The sequence below is a fragment of the Rhyacophila brunnea genome, unplaced genomic scaffold, assembly GCF_057557595.1.
Source record: "Rhyacophila brunnea isolate RB1 unplaced genomic scaffold, BYU_Rbru_1.0 scaffold_14, whole genome shotgun sequence".
Taxonomy (NCBI): domain Eukaryota; kingdom Metazoa; phylum Arthropoda; class Insecta; order Trichoptera; family Rhyacophilidae; genus Rhyacophila; species Rhyacophila brunnea.
The window spans coordinates 27,868,032-27,893,865 of NW_028232796.1; the positions used below are offsets into that span (position 1 = coordinate 27,868,032).

At 34.3% G+C, this 25,834-nt stretch overlaps 1 protein-coding gene across 1 annotated transcript in view; it reads right to left on the reverse strand.

Moving 5' to 3' along the window:
* Window positions 1-25,834, reverse strand: part of LOC147075815 (RNA/RNP complex-1-interacting phosphatase homolog) — a 130,288-nt gene that overhangs the window by 28,461 nt on the left and 75,993 nt on the right. The window contains exons 3-5 of the mRNA XM_085942132.1: window positions 25,720-25,745; window positions 25,392-25,479; window positions 21,977-22,056 (exon numbers count right to left, since the gene is read on the reverse strand). Coding sequence (XP_085798258.1) covers window positions 21,977-22,056; window positions 25,392-25,479; window positions 25,720-25,745 — 194 coding nt within the window. The remainder of the gene's footprint in view (window positions 1-21,976; window positions 22,057-25,391; window positions 25,480-25,719; window positions 25,746-25,834) is intronic.

The following is a 25,834-nucleotide window of genomic DNA, read 5'->3' on the forward strand; positions in this document are numbered from 1 at the left end:
AAAAAAATGTAAGTAGATACGATATCATTCAAATAAAAAACCCGTGTTCATAAAAAAAATACCACACAACACAAAATAAATAAATTATTACAAACCGGTTAAAAAAATGATCATGAAAATTCTTTCATAAACCGCTCTTATTAAATTAAACAATAAGATAACTAATAAACTGACCATTTAGTAAACATAAAATGCAATAAAACAAACAAAGGTGCACGCCCATGTGCTCACAGAATAGAATTTATTGAATTAGTTGATCGAGAATTCGTATGAAAAAAAATCTGTGACGTGCATAAATCAAAAAGAAATTTTTCGGTATCGCGTGGTCTACTCGCTACCCTTGTAGTTTTTTAAGGGTAGAAAATTTGGTGCGGGCACACCTTTAAGCTACAGCTTGCTTTGCAGGCGTACAACATCTTTTTTTATTGATTCTGATTGACATTTCAATGCTTATCAAATAAATTGAATAGGTGATTAGATTATTGCAGGAAGTTATTTTTTGTTACTGTGAGATACAAAGTAAAATACATGAATCACTCATATGAACAAAATTAATGCTATATGGTGGTTTTCCTTATGCGGTGATCACAACCGAATTGAATACGTACATTGAGACCGTTTTTACTAATACGATCATCGCATAATCGAAAATCACCGTGATGTAGTGTAGTGCTACTAGAGATATCTACCGACAGAATACAATTTATTGTGAGTGTTTTAAAAAAATATCATAAAAAAATATCATAATAACACATATCATAATAACACGAAAGCCTTCAACGAACGCACATCTTGACAGTTTTTTTTAAATTAATTATTTTTCATTCTAACTATTGTAATTGATTAATTAAAATACTTCATAATTTAAAACATAGGTAAATTCCATGTTTAGTATTCAGTCGCTAGATGTCCCTAGTAAAACTATAGTACCTACCGTGATGACCTAAAAGCATGCTTTACAAGATAGGTATCTACTCGTAAAGCTTGCCTCACTACATAAATCTCAGAAATTTGAAGAAATTAAAATATGAAACATTACTTAAACATATAAATTGTATATTGCTCAAATCATCAATTAATTGATAGATCACAGTGCGTAAGGCATTGGCTTCTGATCCGGGTTCGATTCCAGTATGAGGTCACAATACAAATGTGTTTTACTCAAAACCTGAGTGTTTCACTCATAATTACTACACTAATTTCACTGGGAGTCATTTAATGCCATTAAACAAATACCTTTTCGGTTAGAGAATTGAGGTACCTATATTTAATAAAAATAAAACAGAAATTTTAATGAATATCTAATTTTGTTTGAATATGTTGTTCACCTCTGTATCCTGAGAAACAAAACGATTGGTGATTTTTTGGTTTTTGTTTTTTAGGTTTATCGAAATGATAAAAAGCCACAGAGTTTACAAATTCACATTTAAAATACATCGACAGCGACACGCTGCGCCCAGCAGTCATTACTCATTTGTGGAATTCAGATATAAAATAGATTTTTTTACGGTAGAAAAAATAAATAATATAGTGTTTTGTAATATGGAACTAGAGTGTTTTGAAAAGATGAAAAGTGGTTATCTCTAAGGCCGTTTTTAATGCAATTTCGTATCATCGTCAATACAATTAATTTTACTTAACATTTTTTTTTAATTTACGAATAATTCACAAGATTTACGAATGTAACATTCTAATTATTAAACATACATAATTTTGAGACACTTCTGAGAATATTTATTATAACCAATAGAAAACTTTGTTTTACTTTGATTTAAAATACAAAAGCCGATCGCCAATGTAGCTCAATTTATTAAGCACTTCAGTGAGTATTAAAAGCCGTAATTAAGTATGACTCCTTTAGCATTGTGGTCAATGTGCGTGGGCGCGAAACCTGAGAGATGCAGGTTCGATTCCTGCGGGGTGTCTTACTTTTTTCAAAATTATGTATGTTCAATTAACTTTACAGTTAATTCAAAAGAACTTTAAAGAAAAATTAACATATCTTTAGCTTAATACTTTAGGCCCCACGTACCGTATTTAGGTCGAAAATAAAGAATTTTGTGTATATTTGCGATCTTAGCTTGAACAATCGGTAGAGAAATGTAAATGTCATTATGATAACCTATCTTTTCTCATTCAAGTAATCATCATGTATTGGATGTATGTAAACTACTATCATAAACTAAAATTGCTACATTATTTTGTAAACCAACATAGTTTTATTGAGAAAAAAATATTATTAGGGAACAATAAAGCTGAGTTGGCTGATAACTATAATCGGTATTTTAATGTATGGCACCCACCCTGGGTGGCGACCTTCACTAAGTGAAACAGTTCCACTACCCCCGACAAACTTAAGCGATTATTCATTCCCGCACGCTGCAGCTTATGGTAAAGCAGAGTAATGAATAAAGATGGTAAATCGTGGCGTCCCTCACCTGATTACTCCATAAGTCATCACGTCTCACAATTTACCAGGTGCTCTCCGCTTCCTGTCTTCAATGCCGTTTTAATAACATATACATAGTGTAAAAAAACACACACACGCAGAATGTCTACACCAGTGTCATGCTATCACGTGACCCGAGGCTGTAGATATTTAAGTCTAATGGGAACTTTAGTCCATACAACAATGTATTTTTTATAAAAATATACCTAGATTCATTTCGGCGCGCCGGACCAATACCAGTCTCGTGGTCTAAACGCCCGACTGCCGTGATAGCACAATTTTCCAGCCCGAGTTCGAACGCGGTTGGTATTAATTATATTTAACATATATTTTAGTGCCTGATGTCTTTTTTTCATATATATATTATAGAAACGTAAAATAAAATATTTTTATTCAGTAAAATACGGAAAATATGACTGTCCTGAGTTTTTTTTTCAGTTATCTACCACAGCCTACCTACCTTCAACAGGCACCCTTCGCCATTGCAGTAGCGGGAATTTTACTTCGTAGGGGCAAGGAATGAAAAAAAACCAGTAATAAATATCACCGCCTACTACGCACTGCCCATTTTATTTCTATCAAACCGTCTAAAATATGCGCGTCCACGCTACTACAGTTACAGTATAGTATATGTGTGTATCTACATGAGAGTACTACATTGTGCATAAATTTTGGAAAATTATTTTATATTAAGATAACCTATGCATCAATTTTTTCATCCGATACCCCGCGCTGTTTGTGGATGCGAAATTTGTACACCATAATAATTTTAAAGATAATAGTTCAATGTACCCACAAATAACCTCGAGATATAATAATATAATGTAGTGCTTATATCATGAGTAGGACCAAAAAATTAAGACTGTAGAAGGTAATTTACACGTAACGTTTTATACGTAAATTGTATCATTAATGTGTATCAGCCAAGCGGGGCTTTTCCGAGAATTTACAAAATGTGTGAAGGTTCTGCCATTCAAATAAAGGCTGGGACCAAGGCCTGAACAAAAACGATGGATGAGTGCGAGTGAGAAAGTATTCGGCACCCTTACAATCTCTGCGACACGTGCTAGAGTAAGATAAAAGGTCTACTAGCTACAAGCCAGTTTCCAAAAGTATCGCCATCAAATCGGGGCGAAACGCTTCACATAGCATCGACAACTTGCGAGCTCGTGTTGCTAAAATTGATATTTTTTGTGTTAAACATAAAGTCAGTGGTAAATATTTTTGGTTAATTAAGTAGAAAAGATGGTTTTGTGTGTTGTCTTAAAATGTGGTAGCCGTACTGATAAGCAAGAAGATGGTATTACGTTTCATAAGTAAGTTGATACATGTTCGTGATAATTTATTTGTATTTTATTATATATTTTATTATCAGTGACCTAGTGTTTCTTTAAAATAACTTAAATTATAGATATCTTTATCTAATGGTTGCATTTTGACCGCTTAAAAATACTATATAACGTAAAAAAATAGAAAATTATATTTTAATTCTGAGCGTCTAGTGCGAGCACTTTGGGCGAGCACTAGCGAAATGGTCTATGGTCTCGAACATTTTTAGACGAATGCGTTCGCTCGCTCACAAACCAAACGCAAGGCACGCGGCTTCATTTAGCAATGCAACGGGTGGCGTCTAGATGTATCTATAGTCTAAGGCTGGGACTCACTGCGAAGTCTGCATTAAGGTTTGTTTACATGGGCTTAGTGCTAATCATTCGTCAACACTACTCGCACTAATGATTAGTACTAAGCCCGTGTGAACAATCCCTTAGACACGGATCATACTAGACGTCCAATCGCAGGTAGGTTTAGTTATGTTATTATGACTATTTTGATAATAATAGTCGCCTGCAGTTTAGTATACATAGTGTGAATAGAAGGATGGTTTAATGCAATTATAGGTGCATATTTAAAAATAATTATTGCTTGGATAATAATACATTTCTAATTTATAAACAATATACAGACTCTTTTAGAGTACGTGTTTATTTTTTAATTCTATCACAATACAATTTCGAACACGTAAAAAATAATCTTAGAAACAACAACGTCTTGCTGAATAAAAATGCTATTAAAACGCAATATAATATTGTCCGCACGTCATAAAGTGCGTGAAGCGAAATATTACACTCTGCGATGTTATTAATTTAATATTTTTTTTTCAATGTGCAAAATAAAACAAAAAAAATAAATAAATGATATAACGAAGGTCTGACGTGCGTGTGAATAAACTCAATTAAAATCACTTAACATTAAAAATTGCATTGCAAACGAGAGATTATATAATTTTAACCCTAAAAAACTCGAAAGTGCATACTAAGTCTCACATGAACTTAAGGGGGGACATGCTCAGCGTAGGTCAAAATGGAGCTTTTATTCTATTTTCAAAGCATGACCCTGGACATTCCTTAAACGTTGTAGATAATCTATTTATATCATTTTGAAGCCTTAGTATGCTTTATATTTATATATGTTTTACATAAATGTAAAAAATCTTAACACCACTGCACAGTTATGTACTGAAATGTGACTATATTCTAAAACATTAGAGCGAGAGGTTTAAAAGAATACTATTGTATGTAATAAAAATACTCTATGCAGTCATCAAATGTTTAAAATAAATATAAAGGATAATAAGGCTTCAAAATTATACAAATAGATTATCTTCAACGTTTAAGGTATGTCCAGGATCATGCTTTGAAAATAGAAAAAAAGCTCCATTTTGACCCACGCTGAGCATGTCCGCCCTTAACGCAATACAATATCTCTCACGTTGGTTCACAATAAAATTACAGAATTTTATTACTAGAACAATAATCTATGATAGTTTGATAGCCTACTGTACAATTAAATTAAACATTCCATAGGACAGTTTCTTCCATATAAATTATATATAACCATAACCTACGCTTCTTCTTTTCGTGAAAGAAAGACAAGCTAGTACATTATTGATGAGATGCATAAATTAAGAATCTCAGCATCATCAGATATAGTGGATCTCTATCAGCTCTCATCAACGTCCATGCAATTACACCGAGCGGGGTAAATATGATATAAATATATCTACCATTTCAGGATTATATAGGAATTCATAAAATAGTGTCCACCTAAACTCAACTTATGCAAGTGGAATATATACAAAATGAAGAAACGATAAAAACAGGTCACTAAAACCGATTCATAATTATAAACAATTTAAAATCATTTTCTATCATTAGCTGATGGCACTGTTGATTTTTCAATTACATATTGTTTATAGAATTTCATAAAAATAATCGGTTATGTTTATTGCAGGGTTAAATACTCTGTCTCACTCCACTCCTTTGGGAAAAGTGTGCATCAGATGAATTATTATTATGAATGATGGTGTATATCAAGAAAGGTGACGTTAACAAGACGAAAACGTAACGAAACAATCTGTCCGCATTCGCCCCCTAGGTGTTCATTCTTCGCCCTAATTGTATTGGGTCGGCGTTTGTGGTGCGCCCTGTTGGCCGGTGAATCTTTCGAAAAAAATAAGACAGTAAATTTGTTCGATTGAAAAATTCGCCAAGAAAAAAAATGTTCGACTTTTCTCAAAGCCTGGGTGTTTGTGATGCTTTACTTATACATACTACTAAATACACTACTCGAACCAAATCGCTTCGGATGTTGATATATTCCACCTACGTGAGAATGAGTATAATAGGTGGGCGTTGTTTTATAAATTCTTCAATTAGAGTCCACTTAGCTCATTCGGTGTGCTTTCGTACTTCATAGTTTATAATTTTTGTACCTTTTACTTTACTTTTCATACTGTTTTTGTGATACTGCATATATTTATTTCTTCTTTACACTGGTGAATACTATTTCTGTGTTTTTAAATATCATGTTGTGAGCGTCTTAAATTTATAATTTTTAATGTTCACCGTAGGTTAAAAAAATATATATTTGAATTTACTCTTTCACTACACTACCATCATCGGGCCTTTTGGCCGGTGTAGTGTTATATAAGAAGAATAAGAATCATTATTCTTCAACTAGAACAAAATGTGTTATTAATTATTTCTTTTATTCAACGAATAATTCACAAGATTTAAGAATGTACCATTCTAATTATTGAACATACATAATTTTGAAAAACACTTTCTGAGAAAATGTATTATAACCAATAGAAAAAATATTTTTGAAAAAAGTAAGCCACGCCGGCAGGTAATCGAACCCTGCATCTCCTGGGTTTACGCCCCGTCCGTCCGTTGATTTAGAAGAACGCTGATGAGTAGGTATTGAAAAGGTCAATAGTTAAAATTTGTCGCAATTAGTATGTCACTGCGTAGCATATTGGTAAATGCGACGGACGGGGCGTAAACCCATGAGATGCAGGGTTCGATTCCCTGCCGGGGTGGCTTACTTTTTTTTTTAAAGATTTTTTCTATTGGTTATAATATATTTTCTCAGAAAGTGTTTTTCAAAATTATGTAAGTTCAAAATGTATTATATTTAGCTGAGTGCATTAAATTTATGCTTTAGAAATCAAACAATAATTGTATTTTACCATCAACTAGAAATACTCAATTGCCCATTCGTCGTCAAAATGATAAATTTTGGTCTTCTCCGGCAGACGATACTAACGCAATAATCAGTGACTCTTTAAAAATGATACATCGCATAAAATCAAATAAATAACACACTATGAATCCGTGTTCGATTCCTGTTTTCAATGTACGATTTAAAAATATGTCGAAATTAAAATATATTTAAATATTTTCCGACTGCTGTTAGAAATTCCAACATAACAGCAGGCATGTAAGAACTAAACATTTGATTTATAATCCTATTGTTGTGATGAGAGTGTATACCTGAAAATTATATGATAATAAAATTCAAAAAAATATTGATATGTAAAATTTAACAGTATGTTAATTAAAATAAAACAGAATAAGAACAATGTAAAACTAACTGATAACTTATATTTTAAAGTTTTACTTAATCAATCATTATCAATAACTTAACAACCCAAGGCAGATCGAATCCATCTCCAGGAATTTATTTCACTTACCTACTTTGTAGTGTATTGGGGAATAGCCTATCGCAGTGGTCGGCAAACCGCGGCTCTTTGGCCCCTTGAATGCGGCTCTTTCACAAATACCCTCTGCCCTATTTGACATGGTTACAAAAATGAAGCAACGTAAAATGGAAGACGAAAACCATGGATTTAAAGTTGAATGGACCGAGACTTTCGCGTTTATTCAAAACTTAAATGGCCTACCGACCAGTATTATTTGTCGGGAAAAATTGGCGCAATCAAATGTAGAGAGACACTTTACAACTAAATACACGTCATTTCGCACTAAATATCCTGTCGGTGATGCAAGGAAAAAAGCAGTTGAGACTCTTTAGGAGAGTCAAGAAAAATCAAGTTCTGTATTTAATTACTCAAGATAATCTTCCAACAATGTTATTATTGCAAGTTTTGTGGTTAGTAAAGAGATTTCTAAGAGAGAAAATCAAGAGTAAATTGAGAAGTCGTCTTGTTGACGAGAACCTGAAATTGTGCTTAAAATTAAAAACAACAACATGCAAACCTGACTTCCCAAACTATCCAAGGAGATGCAAGACCACTATTCACATTGAGTGTTTGTCAGTTATTGTCATTATTTAATTTTATGGATACCATACTTACAATTTAATTTTTATCAATAAATAAGATCAATATTACGGATGATATAAAGTTAATAAACATTGTTCCTACATAGTATATAATTTAAGATTAAGAAATTTGGCTCTCAAAAGAAATCTCAATCGTTGTACTGTTGATATTTGGCTCTGTTGACAAATGAGTTTGCCGACCACTGGCCTATCGGAATTATATAGTATGACAATCCTAAGTTTTTTTTTTATTTATCAATACAATAAATAATGTATTCATTTTGCCCCGGATAGATCTTCCGATCTTGCGATGGATAATTCGCCATCAATTTGTCAAGCCGCTCCAAGGATAATGGTACCAAACGTGATGCGGGATCCTTCGTATAGGTACTAGACTAGAATAAGCGAGTGTGGCCAGAAGGACGAAATGAAACGAGTGAATTACTATGATCAGTCCCGGATCGTGGATAATGGTTGTAATCATCTCGCATGGCCTTTCATTATGTTTACAACGCGGCGTGGTCACGTAAAGTATTAAGAGGTCAGTTTATTTATCCGTTTATTTTCGGAGGACCTCCGAGCTTACAATTTAATTCACTGATTATTTAATATCTATATTATTAGCACTGACCCGAGATGATGTTGAGTATAAGAGAAGAAAACCTGACGAGGAGAAATAAATAAAACCTTACCATCCACCACGTTGGTAAAAAGCATGGCATGGCTTGAGCCTTTTCCGATACCTCTCGAGTGCTCGAGTCTTGACAATGTGATTTTGAGTTTCTGACTGTGGTTTTTTTAATACACTGACTGCTGACTAGATAATTACTAATTCATTACCACATTTAAATATCATGTTAATTATTTATAATGGCCACCAAATCGACTCGATGCAATACGGTCCTTTCGATGAAACGCTGAGGTACTGAGAAGATAGAATTTTCTAGCCCAAGTTCTAATCGCGGTTGGGTATCACTGTTTTATATATATTTTAGTACCGGTTTTCGTTTTGAAGATAACGAAAATTCAAATTCAAGTCGTGTAAATATGGCTGTCCTAGAACTTTCTTTTAGTTACCTACCACAGCTTACCTACCTTCAACAGGCACTCTTCGCCATTGGTAGATAGTAAAATGGCATTCCAAAGTAGTAGAATCTAGATTGAACCATTCTCTACTGCCAAGCATCAACCCTGGATACTAACGCAACTCTAGCATCCGCTGTGAGCAGACCCCAACTACGAGACACAGATACCCTTGTATTATTCGGATGCCCGTTAGTATGAAAGACGTAAGTTAATAGATATCAAAATGTATCGATATTTAACTTAATTACAATACTATACCGATACCAAGTATCGATCTGAAGATTTGACATCCCTACCAATGGCTGATTACTCAATAATGATTTGGGATTTAAGTCTATTAAAGAAAGTACTGACCAAGGAACATAATTTACATAAAGAGTCCTCATAAACAATACGCAAGGTGGTCTTGTGAAGTAAAACCAGTTATTTACAAACAACTAGCCACTACGTAACTAGGTACTGATATTATATTGAAGAAAGAAATCTAGATTAAAGCGATTTCTCCCCGATACATATTAAGAATATCTAACGGGACGATTAACTAAACTAAATTAACACATAACATACAGGATATATTATATAACAATACATTTGTATGAGAAGCTAACTATTTTAAAAATATTATTAATAGTAGTCTAATTTGGTTATTACAATCACGGAAATAGCGAGATCTCGGATGTAATGAGGAAACATTCGTCGACATTTTAGTTTATGATTTTCTCCTTACATTTATTCACTTTTATGGCGAGCTAGTTATCGGGTATAACGTGTTAATGTGTCGATAGTTTAAAAACAATATTTTCGACCCTAAGCATTAAAATCCGACCAGGCAGTTAACTAGACCGATGCCGCCGGGATCGGATTACGTTTATGACACATTAGTAAAGTGTTTAAGCACCTAAGTGGTGTTCTCGCCGACAACATTGAAAAAGTATCCACGCCTATGGTTGACATTTCATATAAAAATCCAAGCGTTGTGAAGTCAGTAGGTACCTACCAGCGCCGGCGGCTCAGCACTTTATTACAATAAACAACTTCTTTTGTAGTTTATGAATGTCATGCTTGTTTCGGGGATTTTTACGATGGTTTTCAGATTTTTTATGTTCTATGCTTAAATAAAACGTGGCGCGAAAAATGTTATATAACGATATGACGAGTAATGCTTATAACGAGCAAATTCAGTCGGTCCCATCTTCCTCGTAATAACCAAGTCCGACTGTATATTAAATATGACAGCTTGGAGAGACAGATCATACTCATGAGATAGGCTCATGATATTCAGTGTAAACGGTAAAAGAAGAAGAACACACATGCACGCTAAACAGATCAATACTACAACAGGATCTTCAGCTGATTCGAGGGACAACTGGATGAGGAATGTCAGCTAAATATGAAGTATTCATGGAGACCACGATCCTCTTGGACACTAGAGCAAATAGGTACATCATACGTCTCCTGTACGATTGTTACTTATCGATTAAAGATATTCGCAAATTTATTCCTTTATAGTGTCTGTCTCAATAAAATAAAATGTCCTAAAATTAGTGGTCATTCATTGGCTTTTACAGAACAAACTCTTACATAGTCCTCAATATTAAAGTGGTCACGTTAGTAGAATGTGTCAAGGGCATGCACGCGAATTCGCAATAAGCACCCCAATCAATATGGTTTATTCTGGATCGGAACCGTTTTCTCATGTCAAGCCTATCAGGCACCATTAGCGAGGGGTGCAAGACTGGTAAATGCGCTCCCCAAAGACGTGGACATTTTCGGTGACGTGTTATGTATTTTGTATTCGAAATTTTATTTTTCTGTATAAAATTGTACTTTTTTTTATTATTATTATAATATTCTCTTCTTTTCTCTTGTAAGGGTAATATTTGTTATAATGTAAATCTCACGTTGTGCACGTCTTGAATTTAGATTTGTTATGTCCACAATGTTTTGTTTTCTTAAATAAATAAATATTACATTACATCATTACATCACCATGTTCAATGCGATGAGCATCATAAGGGCCTAGACAGAGTGGAGACGAATTGACAATCTTTGTTTTTTTTACGAGAAATGGATGTTAGTCACTTACTCATCCTATTAGTTCCATACTATGGGTCGAAACACACATTGAAAAACTTATGAACCCACACATTATCACTTAGAGTGCCTTAGTGGCAGTGTTTTGCAGTGCGGAAAGTGCAGCGTGCATCATTGTTTGCACTCGTTTAACATGCACGTCCCGCTCCGCAAAACTCAACCACTGAGGCTTTACACTAAGCTGACGAAGCCATCGTAGGGCATATACCTACAATGTAAATTTAATGTGGTATTGCTATTTAAGCAAACATGTTAGGATAACAATTGTGTAAAGACATCGACGCATATTAGAAATAATTATACGCATATTACAGTATGTAGTAAATTTTTCAACCATTTTGTATTCTCTTAGCTACGACAATAACCGAGGCATGATGCTACTCTGCGTTTGGCACACATCCCTTGATGAGAATGGGTATCGTATATACACGTAAGTCATATAAGCTACATTTGGCATCTGAATACTACGGCGATTTTCTTTGACGCAGATGACACAATAGATTCGGCAGACGATTTAAAAAGGGGCCTCAAAATAAATCTGTGCATCAAGTCTCCATTGCGTGAATGTATAAAATAATTGAACCGATCGTAAAATAACTGTCACGCAACGTGTTAAATAACCCGCCCATGGCAGCAATCATACATTAAAATATTTACCTATTAATTTGATTTAAATGGTAATTCTCAGACCCGCTACCAATTTACTCACTGCATTCAAATATATATCAGAATACTATAACGAACAAGTCTTTTAGATAATATTATGTACTTGTATCGATCGGTCTCCCACGCTTCGTGTTAAAACATTACGAATAAACTCGCGTATCTACATGTGTTTTACATGACCCTGCTCATTTAATTAAAATTTAATTACCAAATAATAATGTAGATACATTGCCAAATTTATTAATAATGCTACGTTCAATTTACGCACCTAGCAGAATTTATTAAATATTAGAAGATATTATTAACAATCGGCAGCGGTTAAATAAAACGTCAGATTAACTATAAGTACCTACCGAATGCAATTGAAGTTAATCCGGATTACTTAAAGGTTAGTACAGACATGAAATTAATAGTCGTAACCAGGGAACTCAGAAATAATGGGAACTGAAATACATAACGGGTAAGGCGATAGCAGGTAACCGACTCGAGTAAGGAAGAATCCGTGTTAAACATACACACGTGTCAAGAATACGTTTTACGTCGAATACTGAAAACTGCTCTCGGTTTATGCATTTACGCTCATTTAATGTTGGTGTATTACACACACTATTGCACGCGCATAATGCGTGCTTCATTTTCGTAGGACACTCACACATTCAAAAGCCTGCATCAACATGCGGCGTGTTGAATATAGCCTATCGGCATGGCCCCCACAAGGGGGGGGGCTGACAGGGCTCTATCCTGGGGGCCCGGGCTTAAGAGGGGCCCGGTGTGGTGGATCAACCAGCCAAGTGAGATAAACACACATCACAAAATTGCACTAATAGCAAAAAAATGTCGCCTGCGGCGCTATTTCGCTCCAAACATACTAACATTTTAAAATATGTGCTTGTACGATACAATTTTCAATTATTGTCTGTCGATATCGACAACTTCATAATAATACAAGTGAAATCCAATACAAAAAATCGCTAAATTTTACCCCGAACACTATTTGGAATACTGAACTGTAGATCGTCACACTGCCTCTAACCTTAGCGATAGGTAGGGGGGTCCGCCGAAGATTCTAGCTTGGGGGCCCGCTTCAAAATGTGGGGGTCATGCCTATCGGTATTCTATTTATTATCTGTTCTGTGGTCGTAACTCATATTTTATTCAACTGAAGTAAATATGAAAAACTAAACAAATGTAAACACAATATTATGTAGTAGGTACTTATTCCACATACTTTTTAATCATCATGACCGTTAGGTACTCTTAAATAAGACATTGTCAACTGATATAAAATGCAGAATCTTACAGCTATATCTACTAACAAATTATAATTTGCCTTTAAAATTGGTCAGTGTAAATAGTGTGTTTTGTTGTGTTTTATTTTAACTGATCACTTACCGAATAAAAGATATTGTAACATTTGAACACATTGTAACATTGTAACATTGTAACATTTCATTGTAGAACTCAATTAAAAGGGTTTTGAAACAAAGTGTTTGTTAATTCTACTACACATATTTGAGATATGTAATGTTGACAGTCGTTTCCGGCTATACACCAATCACCCGGACTATGCAAACATAACTCAGATCGTTCTGAGAATTGGTGTCCAAAACAACTGGCAACATTTATTAATGGGCAATTTAAATATAGTAAAATAGCAATATATTATTAACAGTAATAAAAAAAATAATTATAATTCCTTATTATATAAGTTAACCAAATAGATGTATTTGCAAAATTACTAGCATTTGCAGGGCTATTCTAACATATCACTAAACTCCAAAATCAATAAAAACGTGATAAATGTGATATGTCGTATTCATGCAGTTAAATTATTCCGGGAAGTTAACTGCCAGGCATGATATTTTTTTTAATCGCCCATGACTGCGTTAACCACGAGCTGTCAAATAATGTCCTTGAGTAACAGAGTTAACACGTCTTACTTGATTCTTAATCGGATCCACTTCGAATTAAGTAAGACGTAGTGTAGTGTGTTAACTATTGTAGATAACTGCCTTGTTTATGGAATTGTTCCGAGTGATATCGGCATAAGAGTCGGCCAATAGTGCCGTGGGTCTCAGGTTCGAATCATGGGTCTGGCAAGTACACACGTTGTTTTTCAATTTGTGTATGAGTCAGAGTATGGACCTAATAGGTTGAGCAAGTGGCTGACATCCATTTCTCGTGAAAACAAAATCTGTTAATGCAAACCTCCACTCTGTGGAGGCCCATATTATGATCCTATTAGGATCGAACATGGTCAGAATGAATGAATGATATCTGTGCTATTTTGGAGCAATGAAAATGTACAATATCCCTGCTGAATTCTCTTAATAATCTGATTATGGAGTTCATACCTACTGTTTGGTTTTAAGAATGTAGTACAAACCTAGCTATGGGCTAACTTCATTATTATCATAATTTTATGAACAATAATATTATATTGTCGTCTATGATTGAAATTTCTCAGAATTATAAAAAATAAACATGATAATTTATTATGACCCTGAAAAAATATTATGATAATATAGTTCTATTGTGTAAGCGCCAAATCGATCAATAAATTGTTTATGTAAGTAACTAACTTTGTGATTGCGCAATAAATTTGTCAATACATTTCAGAACATGTGTTTATTTTTTATTACGTTCAAATATGTGAAGTATGCTTTTTCAACATTGTTTCCTTGTATTTTCTAAGAAACCCATAAAACTAATTGAGTATTAAATTTTCCGAGTTGCCCACGTTACATGTGTACTGTCCCACGCGCGCTAATAAAACCATCCAATTTCCCGAATTAGTGCCAACAAACGAATAAAAAAAACTTTGAAAAATCTCCGAACTCTTCGCCGGGCCCCGTACAAAATTGGCGCAATAAAGAATAATGTAATCGCTTGACTTATGGCGTTGTTAGCCTCTTTTTATTGTCGGTTTAACATTATAATAATTGATTAAATTATTTTTACAATCCGTTAAATTTATTTGGTTTGCTATTTATGATAAAAATATAACCACTAAGTATATTAATTTATAAATGCTCACAATCTACTCAACGTATTATTGTCATAGAACTGTTAATAATTACTAATAGCCACATATTTACCCAGAACCCTTCCCAGTTTGCCGCCCTCCTATTGATAGTTAATTATTAATATTTACACTAATATTTGTTTAAGAACATACTTCAGTGAAACGGCAAATAATTTTCAACTATAGGTGTGCGACGAAATTTCGGACTCGCTGCCAATTCGAGAGCGAAAGTTGAGCTGTGATCACGTCAATTTGTTTTATGATGGCGTCGGGGGAATTAATTGTTAAATCGTGTAAAGATGACTAAAAAACGTTACCCATTTACTTGAAAAAGAAAACATGTAAATGAATATATGATTATTATTATTACTAATAGAACAATAAACATAACATTAAATGGACGCATGTTGAATTTTTATGACAAATTATGTTTTGTTCTGCACGCGACGTTTGCACAATCTGCGCGTCGCGTGGTCACGATCGTTTTAGACCGTGCCTCCGTCTTAAATCAAAGAAGGGGTAAAAGCATGAAAGGTGAAGAGAGCAGACGCTTTTAAATTTGGTGCTAAAGGCGGGTAAACATAATCAGTGAACACCAGATTCGAGACAGACTCTCCTTGGTTTACTTTCGCCAGACTCTGACCAGACATGACAAGCTGGAAAAACTAGTGATATTTAGATAACACAAACATATACGACTCCAAACCAACCCGCCCCGCGTCACAATCGATCGTAATCGAACGTATCAAGAGGTCATTTGGATGTGAAGCATCAGCAGTTTTTTTTACACCTGGTAATGTCTCAGGAGTAGATGCCCAAGACTGAGATTGCCACGCTCTCAAGTGAGCTTTGACTGAGTTTACTGAAAGACGTAATTGAATCAAAAGTGCCATGGGAATTGACAACAAGAAACCCCACTAATGGTAAGGTAGTTATCGATTAAGTATTATGACCCATGTGCATGCACACATCTCCATAATATTAAATCGGCCAATATACACAACATTAATTTACTCCGTTCTATTAACTATACATAAAAAAAAATATAAATGACGAGGGGGACTCGAACCCGCATACATCAGATTGCGGCCATGCCCTTCATGGCAATGATGTTGCGGATCTCTGCTCTATGATATAGATTTTCCCATATATAAATTTTATTTACATAATATCTATTTAAACACATAATATGACCCACATGCAAAACGAAAGCGATGCAAAAAATGTTAATCCATTTTTTTAAACTCGCAAAGATGATGTCGACGGCCGAGGGTCTTTAATAGTAATTAAAAGTGAGGTTTGGTTAACGATGTATGCAAATTAGTCTATCAACAACGCATATTATTATTTTTTTAACAACAATGGACTGATAATGTTAAGCCCATATGAAACGAAATATTTTTTGAATGATGCCACCTCACAAAATATTGTCTAAAAATTTAATAAAAAACGAGGATCACCATCATTTATTTTTTAATGTGTGTTGAGATCCAAAATCAATGGGCTTTTAAATTTTAAGTAAACGTTCCTCGTAAAAACATTCGGCTAAGAGAAACTTCACCTAGTGGATGGAACCCTCCGTGAAATATCAATACACCCAAAACATCAGAATGTTTGGAAAACTGTAAAATCAACTTAAATGTCAATACTAATAAACTGGATACCTACACGAATTTGAACGGCTTGGCTCCAGTTAAAACAAGGAAAAATGATGTTATGTACTTTAAAACTAGGCTCTTAATTAGTCTGGTCGCATATAAATACAATCTCGTCTCGATTGCAATATTATATTTAATTTGTCGATGTCATTTTGTTGTCATTCACAAAACACATGTAAGTTAATCTACTGCCGCACGTTGCGCCGATGTAACATTTTTTTGTAGAAAAAAAAACATCTACATACTTGTCATATGTAACAAATTTAACTCGTCAAGGGGAGGGTAGAATATCAAAATGCTGCATTAGCGCAAGTGCGGATGTTGATTTTTTATTAATTTAGTAATTAAAAACGTGACGTCACGTCCCGGCATAGTCCCGCTTGTGTGCGCGAAAGACAGATGCAACATTGCCGGCGGGTTTGATTTGTGATCATATCCCACTTGATACGATTTTGTATGAGCGACCGGGCTTAGGTGACGGACAGTGATTATTGGTATTGAGGTTCAACAGCATGGAGGAGGCAACAAGCTATGGACTCTATGGTAATAGTTTCTTTTATGAAGTTCGTGAATCTATCATCTAATGCAATTTTCCGCAATTGTCAATTCGATGGCCCAGTATTGAACAGTAGCAACTCAAAAAACGTAGTTTTGAGATAATCGTGTTTTAATATTTTGAATATTTTACAATACACAAGATTTGACAAGTTTTAAAGGGTTACATGTCAGAATTTATCTATTCTAAATCGAAACGTATGGTCAATCGTCAGTTTTAAATGGAAACAATTCGAAATGGATCTGTACAAACTGTTTTGTTTGAAAGTTGATTTGTTGACAATTGCCTTATTTGTCCTAAATAATTAATACATAGGATTGTTAAGTTTATATGATTCAACAGAAAATTTGTATACCTATAAGTTCTTTTTATCTTGTAATTATTTTATTTACGAATATTTTGATACCAATATCGCGAAATGTCGAATTTTTGATCTGTTACCGTTCCATACTGGGCCATCGAATTATCCTGACAAGAGTGATCAGCGCGACAGCTGATTTAGCCGAGCTAAAGATTTTCGAGTATTGTGCAATAATGCTTGCTCAGTATGGACGAACAACATAAACGGACTAAGCACAGAAACACGCGTTCCAAGACTTCATATCTTCTCGAGATACCTCCTGACAGATAGTTAGGTACTCCTCAAGTGTTAAGGGCTTCGCGTCAGACAACTGGCTCGCTGTACAGGTGGTCCACCTCCGCCACTATTTAATAACAATCAAGTTTAGGAGTTACGTCGGCCCGGTCGCTTATCGATACTAAACTCATGATGTTCAGAATTTATTATACAAGGATATTATTTTTGGTATATTGTTTGACAGTCTCCGGGCCACGGCGCGATTAAGGGGATGTTGTACAACGTTATTATATTATACTGAATACATTACCCAGATAATGTATCAAGAAATACAGTATATTTTACAAATATTAGGTACAATTATTCGAACAACTCATTTAGGATAACTACAAATATTATATTAAATCTCGGTTTCATAATATAAACACAATTTAATCAAATCGTATATATGTGTAAATACAAATGAATGCAGCGGTAATGTATGTTTCAACGTAGAATACGTTTTGGGGTTAAATAAATCAAACGACGTTTATAATTTACTTACTGCATTTTTGCAAGAGAAATTCTCAGACTGCAATTCGTGTTATCTTACGCCCCGTGCGCCCTGCACTTCGCATGCTGTATCATATTCATAACTATGGACCCTAGGGGCGGCAGGTTGTATAAAAGTATGGTGAAGCAGGCAAGTATGGGGGAAAAGTATGGTGAGGCAGGCTGGTAATCAATTTGCGGCAAGATTTCCACATTAACATTATATCATATGATTACGTTGACGTTAATGACCAAAGTAAATCCTTCGTGATGCCCTGCATTTTTTTTATCGGGTCGCTATTTCTCATTAAGTTGTCGGCTATTGTTGGCCTGCTTCATTCAGTTGCATGAGAAAGCCGATTCCTTGCCCCTCTTTATGGATCTTTGGCTTTCCAATGAGATATTTGCTGATTATTTGATTACTATTTGTTTATTGCATCCAACATTTATTCACGCCAAGCTGTTGTATATTTTTTTTAAACCATTGCAGATTGTTTTGTAATCTCTGTAATACCTACATTCCTACATATACGAAATCTCTCGCTGGCAAATTAAATTATTTTTATAGAATATGAAATAATCGAGTGATCATATAAATATGTCAATATGCAATTAAAAAATATTTTTCTTAAGAAGGTAGACTTTAAAAAGCTTTTAGTATGAAGTCATCGCCACTGATATAATATAATATTATACTTATTACCATTGATTCGAACCCATTTTACCATGTTTTTCTTAGCTCGTATTCTTGTTTGTCCGGTGGTTGTTTATCCAGTACAAATCTTGCAATCGATTTTTAACTAATTTCCCGACTAGCTAGACATTTGATGAAACTTTTAGAATATATCATAACACGATGCCAATGCATTCTTTTAATACGTTTACCTATCTTTAAATAGAATTGAATTCATTTTCAGTTAATTCTGTTTTGTATGAAAAGTTATTTCGGAAGAAATCCGTAAAAAGTATAATACTATTATTGGTTGCTAGGGGTCTGGGGTCCTAGCATCTAAATTATTAATATATACCTACGTGCGTTACTATGGACATCAATATGAAATGTCAAAATGACATTTCAGTAGTCTACAATATTTATTCAGTACCTATTTCTATCAATTACAAAAAAAAAGTATTTATTAATACATATAATTGTCAAGTTTATATGATTCAACAGAAAAATTAAAAACGTGGTACATAAAAAGTTATTTTTATCTTGTAATTATTTATGTATATGTATAAATAACCAATTATTATCTAGTTACACAAAATGAAGTAGGTATGTGCGCCGAGAGCCATATTTTTCTTTCAAAAAAGAAATAAGTACACAGTACTCTGATCATTTTTTTTATCTATATCCAATCGAACACACGTCCATACAATGTGTGGTAGGTATTAGACGTCGCCTCGCGGCCACGTGAGACCAGCTCGTACAGACAGAAAAATGTGTCAGAACAATCACAAACATATAATTTCGTAAGTGAAAAGTAAACAGACCAGAGAAAATAACAGGTATCGCAACGGCCGGAAGATAAAGGTACTTACAACGTTTACACGTGCCGATGTCAGCGGGGCAATTGATAATATTGATCAACGGGAAGAATTACGGTCGAAATCGGAAACGTCCGACGCGCGAGCTGAGATCCGGCGCACAAAAACGCGGTTACCTGCGGCTGCTTGCGGTTGAATGTACTAACTCGTTCAAATACAGTTCCTTATGTTTCACATACATTCCCCATAGTCAGACACTCCACACTTAAAGTCTAGCGATAAACAGATGGCCTGCAGGTTTAACTATGGGTATTCATATACGAGTTATTGCGAGGTGTCGCATTCACTAGTGGTTATCGAATGCGCGTGGCTAACGGTTATACTTATTAGGATCGTTAGAGCCGTTTCACACGGGACAACTGTGTCAAACCACCGGTGTGTCGAGCGGCTGCATTTACACATAACTGAATGGGCGCGTCGCGTTCATTTATATTTACACGGGTGTCCCTGAACACTGCGTGTATGTGTGCGCTGACTGTGGTGTAGCTCGAAGACAAATCGTACCAAAATACATACAAAAAAACTTTATATTTGCGTATGTTAGTAGAAGATTCAATAGACATGGATACAGTAAATCTATGTATAGATGAATCTTAAATGAAATACAAATTAAATATGTGGAAGTGACAATGAAACGTTTACTATGACAATCCGCTGCAAGTCATTTCGCATTGCAGATTCATTAACATCTGTCAAAAATAGAAAGCATTTGGACAATGTGTCGACCATTGATTAATTGAAAATTCGGGCGCTACGGACGGAACGTTTTGTAAATTTATATCGATTTATTTCTCGACGTCTCCCACGCCTGGTCGATACAATAATTCTTGGATAAACGTTCCAAGTCAACAATCGGATAATTGAAACAAACTTTGGATGGAAAGATAACGCGTCGCGCCGGTGGAAACTGAATCTGGGTTAAATTTCAATTCAATAACAATATTATCTCCCAAGTTACGGTGGCGCCGCAGGCTGAAGAGAAACTCAAACATACTCTTCGGTAATCTTCTTCCAGATGGCTATTAATGATAATTCTTATGATAATCGTATACCGTAGGAAATCAATTCCTTTTATAAGTAATACGTACATGCATAATTTCGTGCTGTTGTTTATTGTTATATTAAACGTACCTACAAAACTCAGTGCTGTAAATTTCTGATCAAAATATAAATATTATAAAGTCTCTAAAGATCAATTACTGCAGTAGATACTGGATATCGTTCAATTGATTTAGCTAAAAACACCAAGCCAACTTGCAGACAGAATAAGAATGAGGTAGGCAAGATATTCAGAGTTGTCGACGGTAGTTGACATATTAATGCAAGATATAATGAGAACATAGTTTGAAATTTTGAAGTAAAAATATTGTGTTACATTATGTTATATATTGTGGTACCTATTAATAATAGGTCAGTGGCGAAACAGTACAAACTAATCTTTGTTTGTTCTTATTTGTTTTCATCGACCTAATAATACAAATTGTAGATGACGCCGGTAAGTATTTAAAATGCAATTAAACCCTGCCTAAACCAACTGTCATAGTGGAGGTAGACTGTGGAGATCTGACAAAAATAGTGGACACTTTATCAGTCATAATATGTAATTAATTGTTTTAATTGAATTAAAAGTAAGTACATAATGCAGATGGTGTTGGTTAGTGTTTTAAAATTTATGTTACCCCCTGCCTAAGCCAAACCATAATAATATATAAAAAATATTCTTCTATCTATAAAATATCTTAAATTATGTATGATTTAATGATATAATTTTAGATATTGTAAACGAATATTTTTTGACTATTTTCTTTTATGGCATGGTTTAATTAATTATAATTTAAAAAAAACTAACCAACACTATCTGCAATTTGTAGTTTTAGTTCAATGAAAACATATAAAAGTATGACTGAGAGAGTTTTTATTATGCAATATGTATGTCTGATCTTAACAGCCTACCTCCACCCTTCGCCAATGCCTATTATTATATAAGTCGATTTTAAAGCAAATTAGGTGAAAAAATCTTGGTTTTTTTATGTGAAAGATTTATAGCTGTTTGCGAGTCTTAACGCCATATGCCAGATGCGTATTTTTCAAACTACTGACAAAAACGCTCAAAAATATTCATTAACAATAATAAACGAGTAAAATAGCGAATCGCACTTACGTCGACGTGACAGCAGCATTCGGAACTTCGTGCCCTTTGCAAAGCACTTTCTTGTGAACGATTCCTCTCGACTGCACATCCTAATGAATAAAAATTTAATTAAATGACAACAAAAAGACTAGAGAGAATAAAATATATCAATTGTAAACAGTTACACGAATAAACAATTTTCACTTTCAGCTTCAATAACAAATACAATTTCAATTTGGTGTGTGATAGGAAACAAAACTAAAGTCATGGTACAAAGCCGGCAAAACTAGAGTAGGCTGGGCCAAAGTTCCAGTTTTGGAAACCGGTTAACATACCTGGGTTCCAATATTACAAAAGATAACGAGGAACTGGAAAAAATAAAAGCCCGAATAACCGCTGCAAATAAATCGTACTTCTCATTGCTGCCCATATTCAAATCCAGAAATGTCAACAGAAAAACTAAGACCCGGCTCTATAAAACCGTCATACGCACAGTCGTGGCATACGGGTGCGAGTCATGGACGCTAAATATGAAAGCAGCTGAAATGGTGGACTGCTTTGAGAGAAAGATCCTGAGGCGGATATACGGACCCATGAATGATGGTGGGGAGTGGAGAATTAGGTACAACACGGAACTATACCGCTTATACCAAGATTCAAAACTCTCCACCTTCACAAAACTCCAGAGGCTAAACTGGGCAGGCCATGTCCAGCGCATGACTGAGTCACGGATACCGAAGAAGATCCTCGAAGGAAACCCAGGGGGAAAAGGACAGTGGGAAAGCCACGCACACGATGGGGTGATAACATTACAAAAGATGCCAACCAGCTGCTAAAAATCAAGAACTGGAAAAGACGTGCGGAGGAGGCCAGGGCTCGACTTGAGCTGTAGTGCCATCGAAGAAGAAGAAGAAGTGTGATAGGAAACGTTTAGAAGAACATAATGCCTATATATTGGTTACCAATGTAAGTATTAAATAAACAAATTTAAGTGACAATAGAAAGGCCAGAGAGAATATTTTTATAAACACTGTCGACTTCAATTACAACTTACACAATCCCAATTGTATATTTAGTGAACATACATAATTTTGAATACACTTCTGAGAAAATATATTATAACCAAAAGAAAAAATCTTTTTGCAAAAAAATACGACACCCAGCAGGATCGAACCTGCGTCTCTCGGGTTTCGCACTCATGCACATAGACTACTATGCTATAGGCATCATACTTAATTGTGACAAATTTTAATTAATGGCTCTTAACAATTCTCTGAAGCGCTTTCCAAATTGAGTTACAATTTTCGATCGGTTTTTGTAGACATTACTTTGATTACTAACCGACGTCAAGGATCACTCCAAGGTTTTTTCAAATAAGATTTTTTTTATTGGTTATAATATATTTTCTTAGAAGTGTTTTCAAAATGATGTATATTCAATAATTAGAATGTTACATTCTTAAATCTTGTGAATTATTCGTCGAATAAAAAAATAGTTAATTTATCTTTAGTCTTCAATTTATTTATGTCAACATTTTGTTTGCGATTGGAAACTTTCAGAATATGATATCTACTTATTGGTTATCTATGTAAGTGAGTTTAGAAAAAAATATTTTTAATCATTAGCATACAAACAGTTAGTTATTAGTACATAATAATAGTATGTAATCTTAGCCATACCGATTGAAAGGTCAAACGACATATCTAGCTTCTTTATAAGGAAATGTAATTAATTACAGTTAATGACATCTTCCAGCTGAGAAAGTATCAAAAAAAATTAAATAAAAATATACAATTTCGTGTAGGTAGATATGAAGCAAAGTTATGAATAAATAAATATTTTTCAAATGATATGTTGACTTCAGCGTCGGTAACTGAATAAGAAAATATTAAAATTGATAAAATTAAAAAGATAAACATTGTACCGACCGTTATTCGCAGTTATTTATATGACATTTTTTAAGGAGGCTGCCCACCCGAAAAAGTTGGCAGACAGGTGCCTAAATTCGGTCTGTATAATTAATATTATTTTCTAATAACTATAAGTATATGTTTCTGAGATGTACAAATGATTGACTATATTTTTTATATCAGGTTGATGATTCTACCACGTGGTAAATATGCGACGTGACTATGTTTACGTATTAGCAATTAGGGGTTCGTTCATAGATGACGTCACATAGTAGGGAGAGGGATTCTCATACAATGCGATGATTTGTAACGATGGGGATAGTTTATAGAAAATGTGGGGTCTAAAATCAAAACATATACTTACCTATTCTTTAATCAAATTATCCCAAGAATAAAATATTTCGTGAGAACATTAACCTATAGAGTTGGGTATTTCCCGAGAAAATCTCAATCTCGAGATTCGGGATTTCCAGAAAAGAATTCTCGAGAATTCTCGAGATATCGGGAAATTGAAAAAAAAAACCTGTAAAAATCCTAAAATCAGTGTAAAAACAGACAAATTCGAAAGAAATGTTTTTTTATTATTTATGTAAGAAGACAAACAAAATAGATGTAGGAAAACAAAAATAACAAAATCATTCAGTATTCAAAACATTACTCATTAAAATAGACTTTCAAAAAACACAGACTGTCAATCGCTGCGTCTGACAATCGCGTACGCTTTTGAGACACAAAATTCCCTGATGTTGCAAAAATTGCGCTCATTTTGAGTCGACGTTGGCTTCATTGTGTTAAATGCCCCGATCAGTCTTTGAACGTTTTGTGTTTTCTGTCCACATATAGAAAATCGTTTTTTTTTTCTATTAATATTTGATAATGAAGAAATCCCGAATCCCGAGAAAAGATTCTCCGGAAATGAAAGAGATCCAGGATTTACCGAAATGTTAAAAAATTTCAATTCTCGAGATTCGGGATGGGAAATCTCGAAAATTTCTCGAGAATTCCCGTCGGGAAATTCCCGAAACCCACCTATTATTACCTATACCTACTGAAATCGATCGTTTCAACGACTTTTTAATGAGGAATTTAAATAGGGGTAAATTATTTTGTAACGAAATGTGACATGGCGTCATTTACGGATGGCCCCTTATTACTAGAAAGTTTTAATGTGAGTTTTATCTGAAATAATCCCTTATGACACCAATGATTCTAGCGTTGGAATTGAATACACATACGGGTTTGGGTCGAAATCCCAAAGGCCGGAATCCCTAAGGCCGAAATCCCGAATGCTGAAAAATAAAAATTATTGCATTTTCTTTTATAAATAGTAAGTACCTAGTATTTTTTCCTTTCGAGTTGGTAGTTTTTGAGAATTATTACTGTTTGTATTTTTTTATTTTTCGGGATTTCGGCCATTCGGGATTTCGGCATTCAGGATTTCATCCGGCACCCAACACATACATATAAATAGTAGATTAAAAACATCCCCTAGATTGTAGCAAACTAAAGTTTTGATGGAAATTATTTATACTTACTTCTGGGTCATAATACTTTGTGGAAAAAGTCAAATCTATCACAATTCCTAGGCGAGGTATTTTTCGTATAAGGTCTTCTACTTGCCATCTGAAATATATATACATCAGATTAGTTAGTAACAATAAACGACTCGGGAACAGGGAAGAATACATCAAGCAGTGGATTGTCCATGGCTGATGACAATGACTATTTTTTCAATGACTATCAAGCGGATCATTAAAATAAGATTGTCAACGAGAAGTTAAATATCCACGAAAATCGCGTGTGTAAATATATGTTTTTTTTTATGTTGTACCTAAGTTTAGTTTATTAAATACAAACTCTTACCGTTCCTCATCAGTAGTATAATAACTCTGAAACAAAAAGAAAAAAAAGTATTACAAAAATATATCGTGGTTATTTCTAAAATGAGTTAAGAGAGAGGCTTTAACGAGTATAGCCC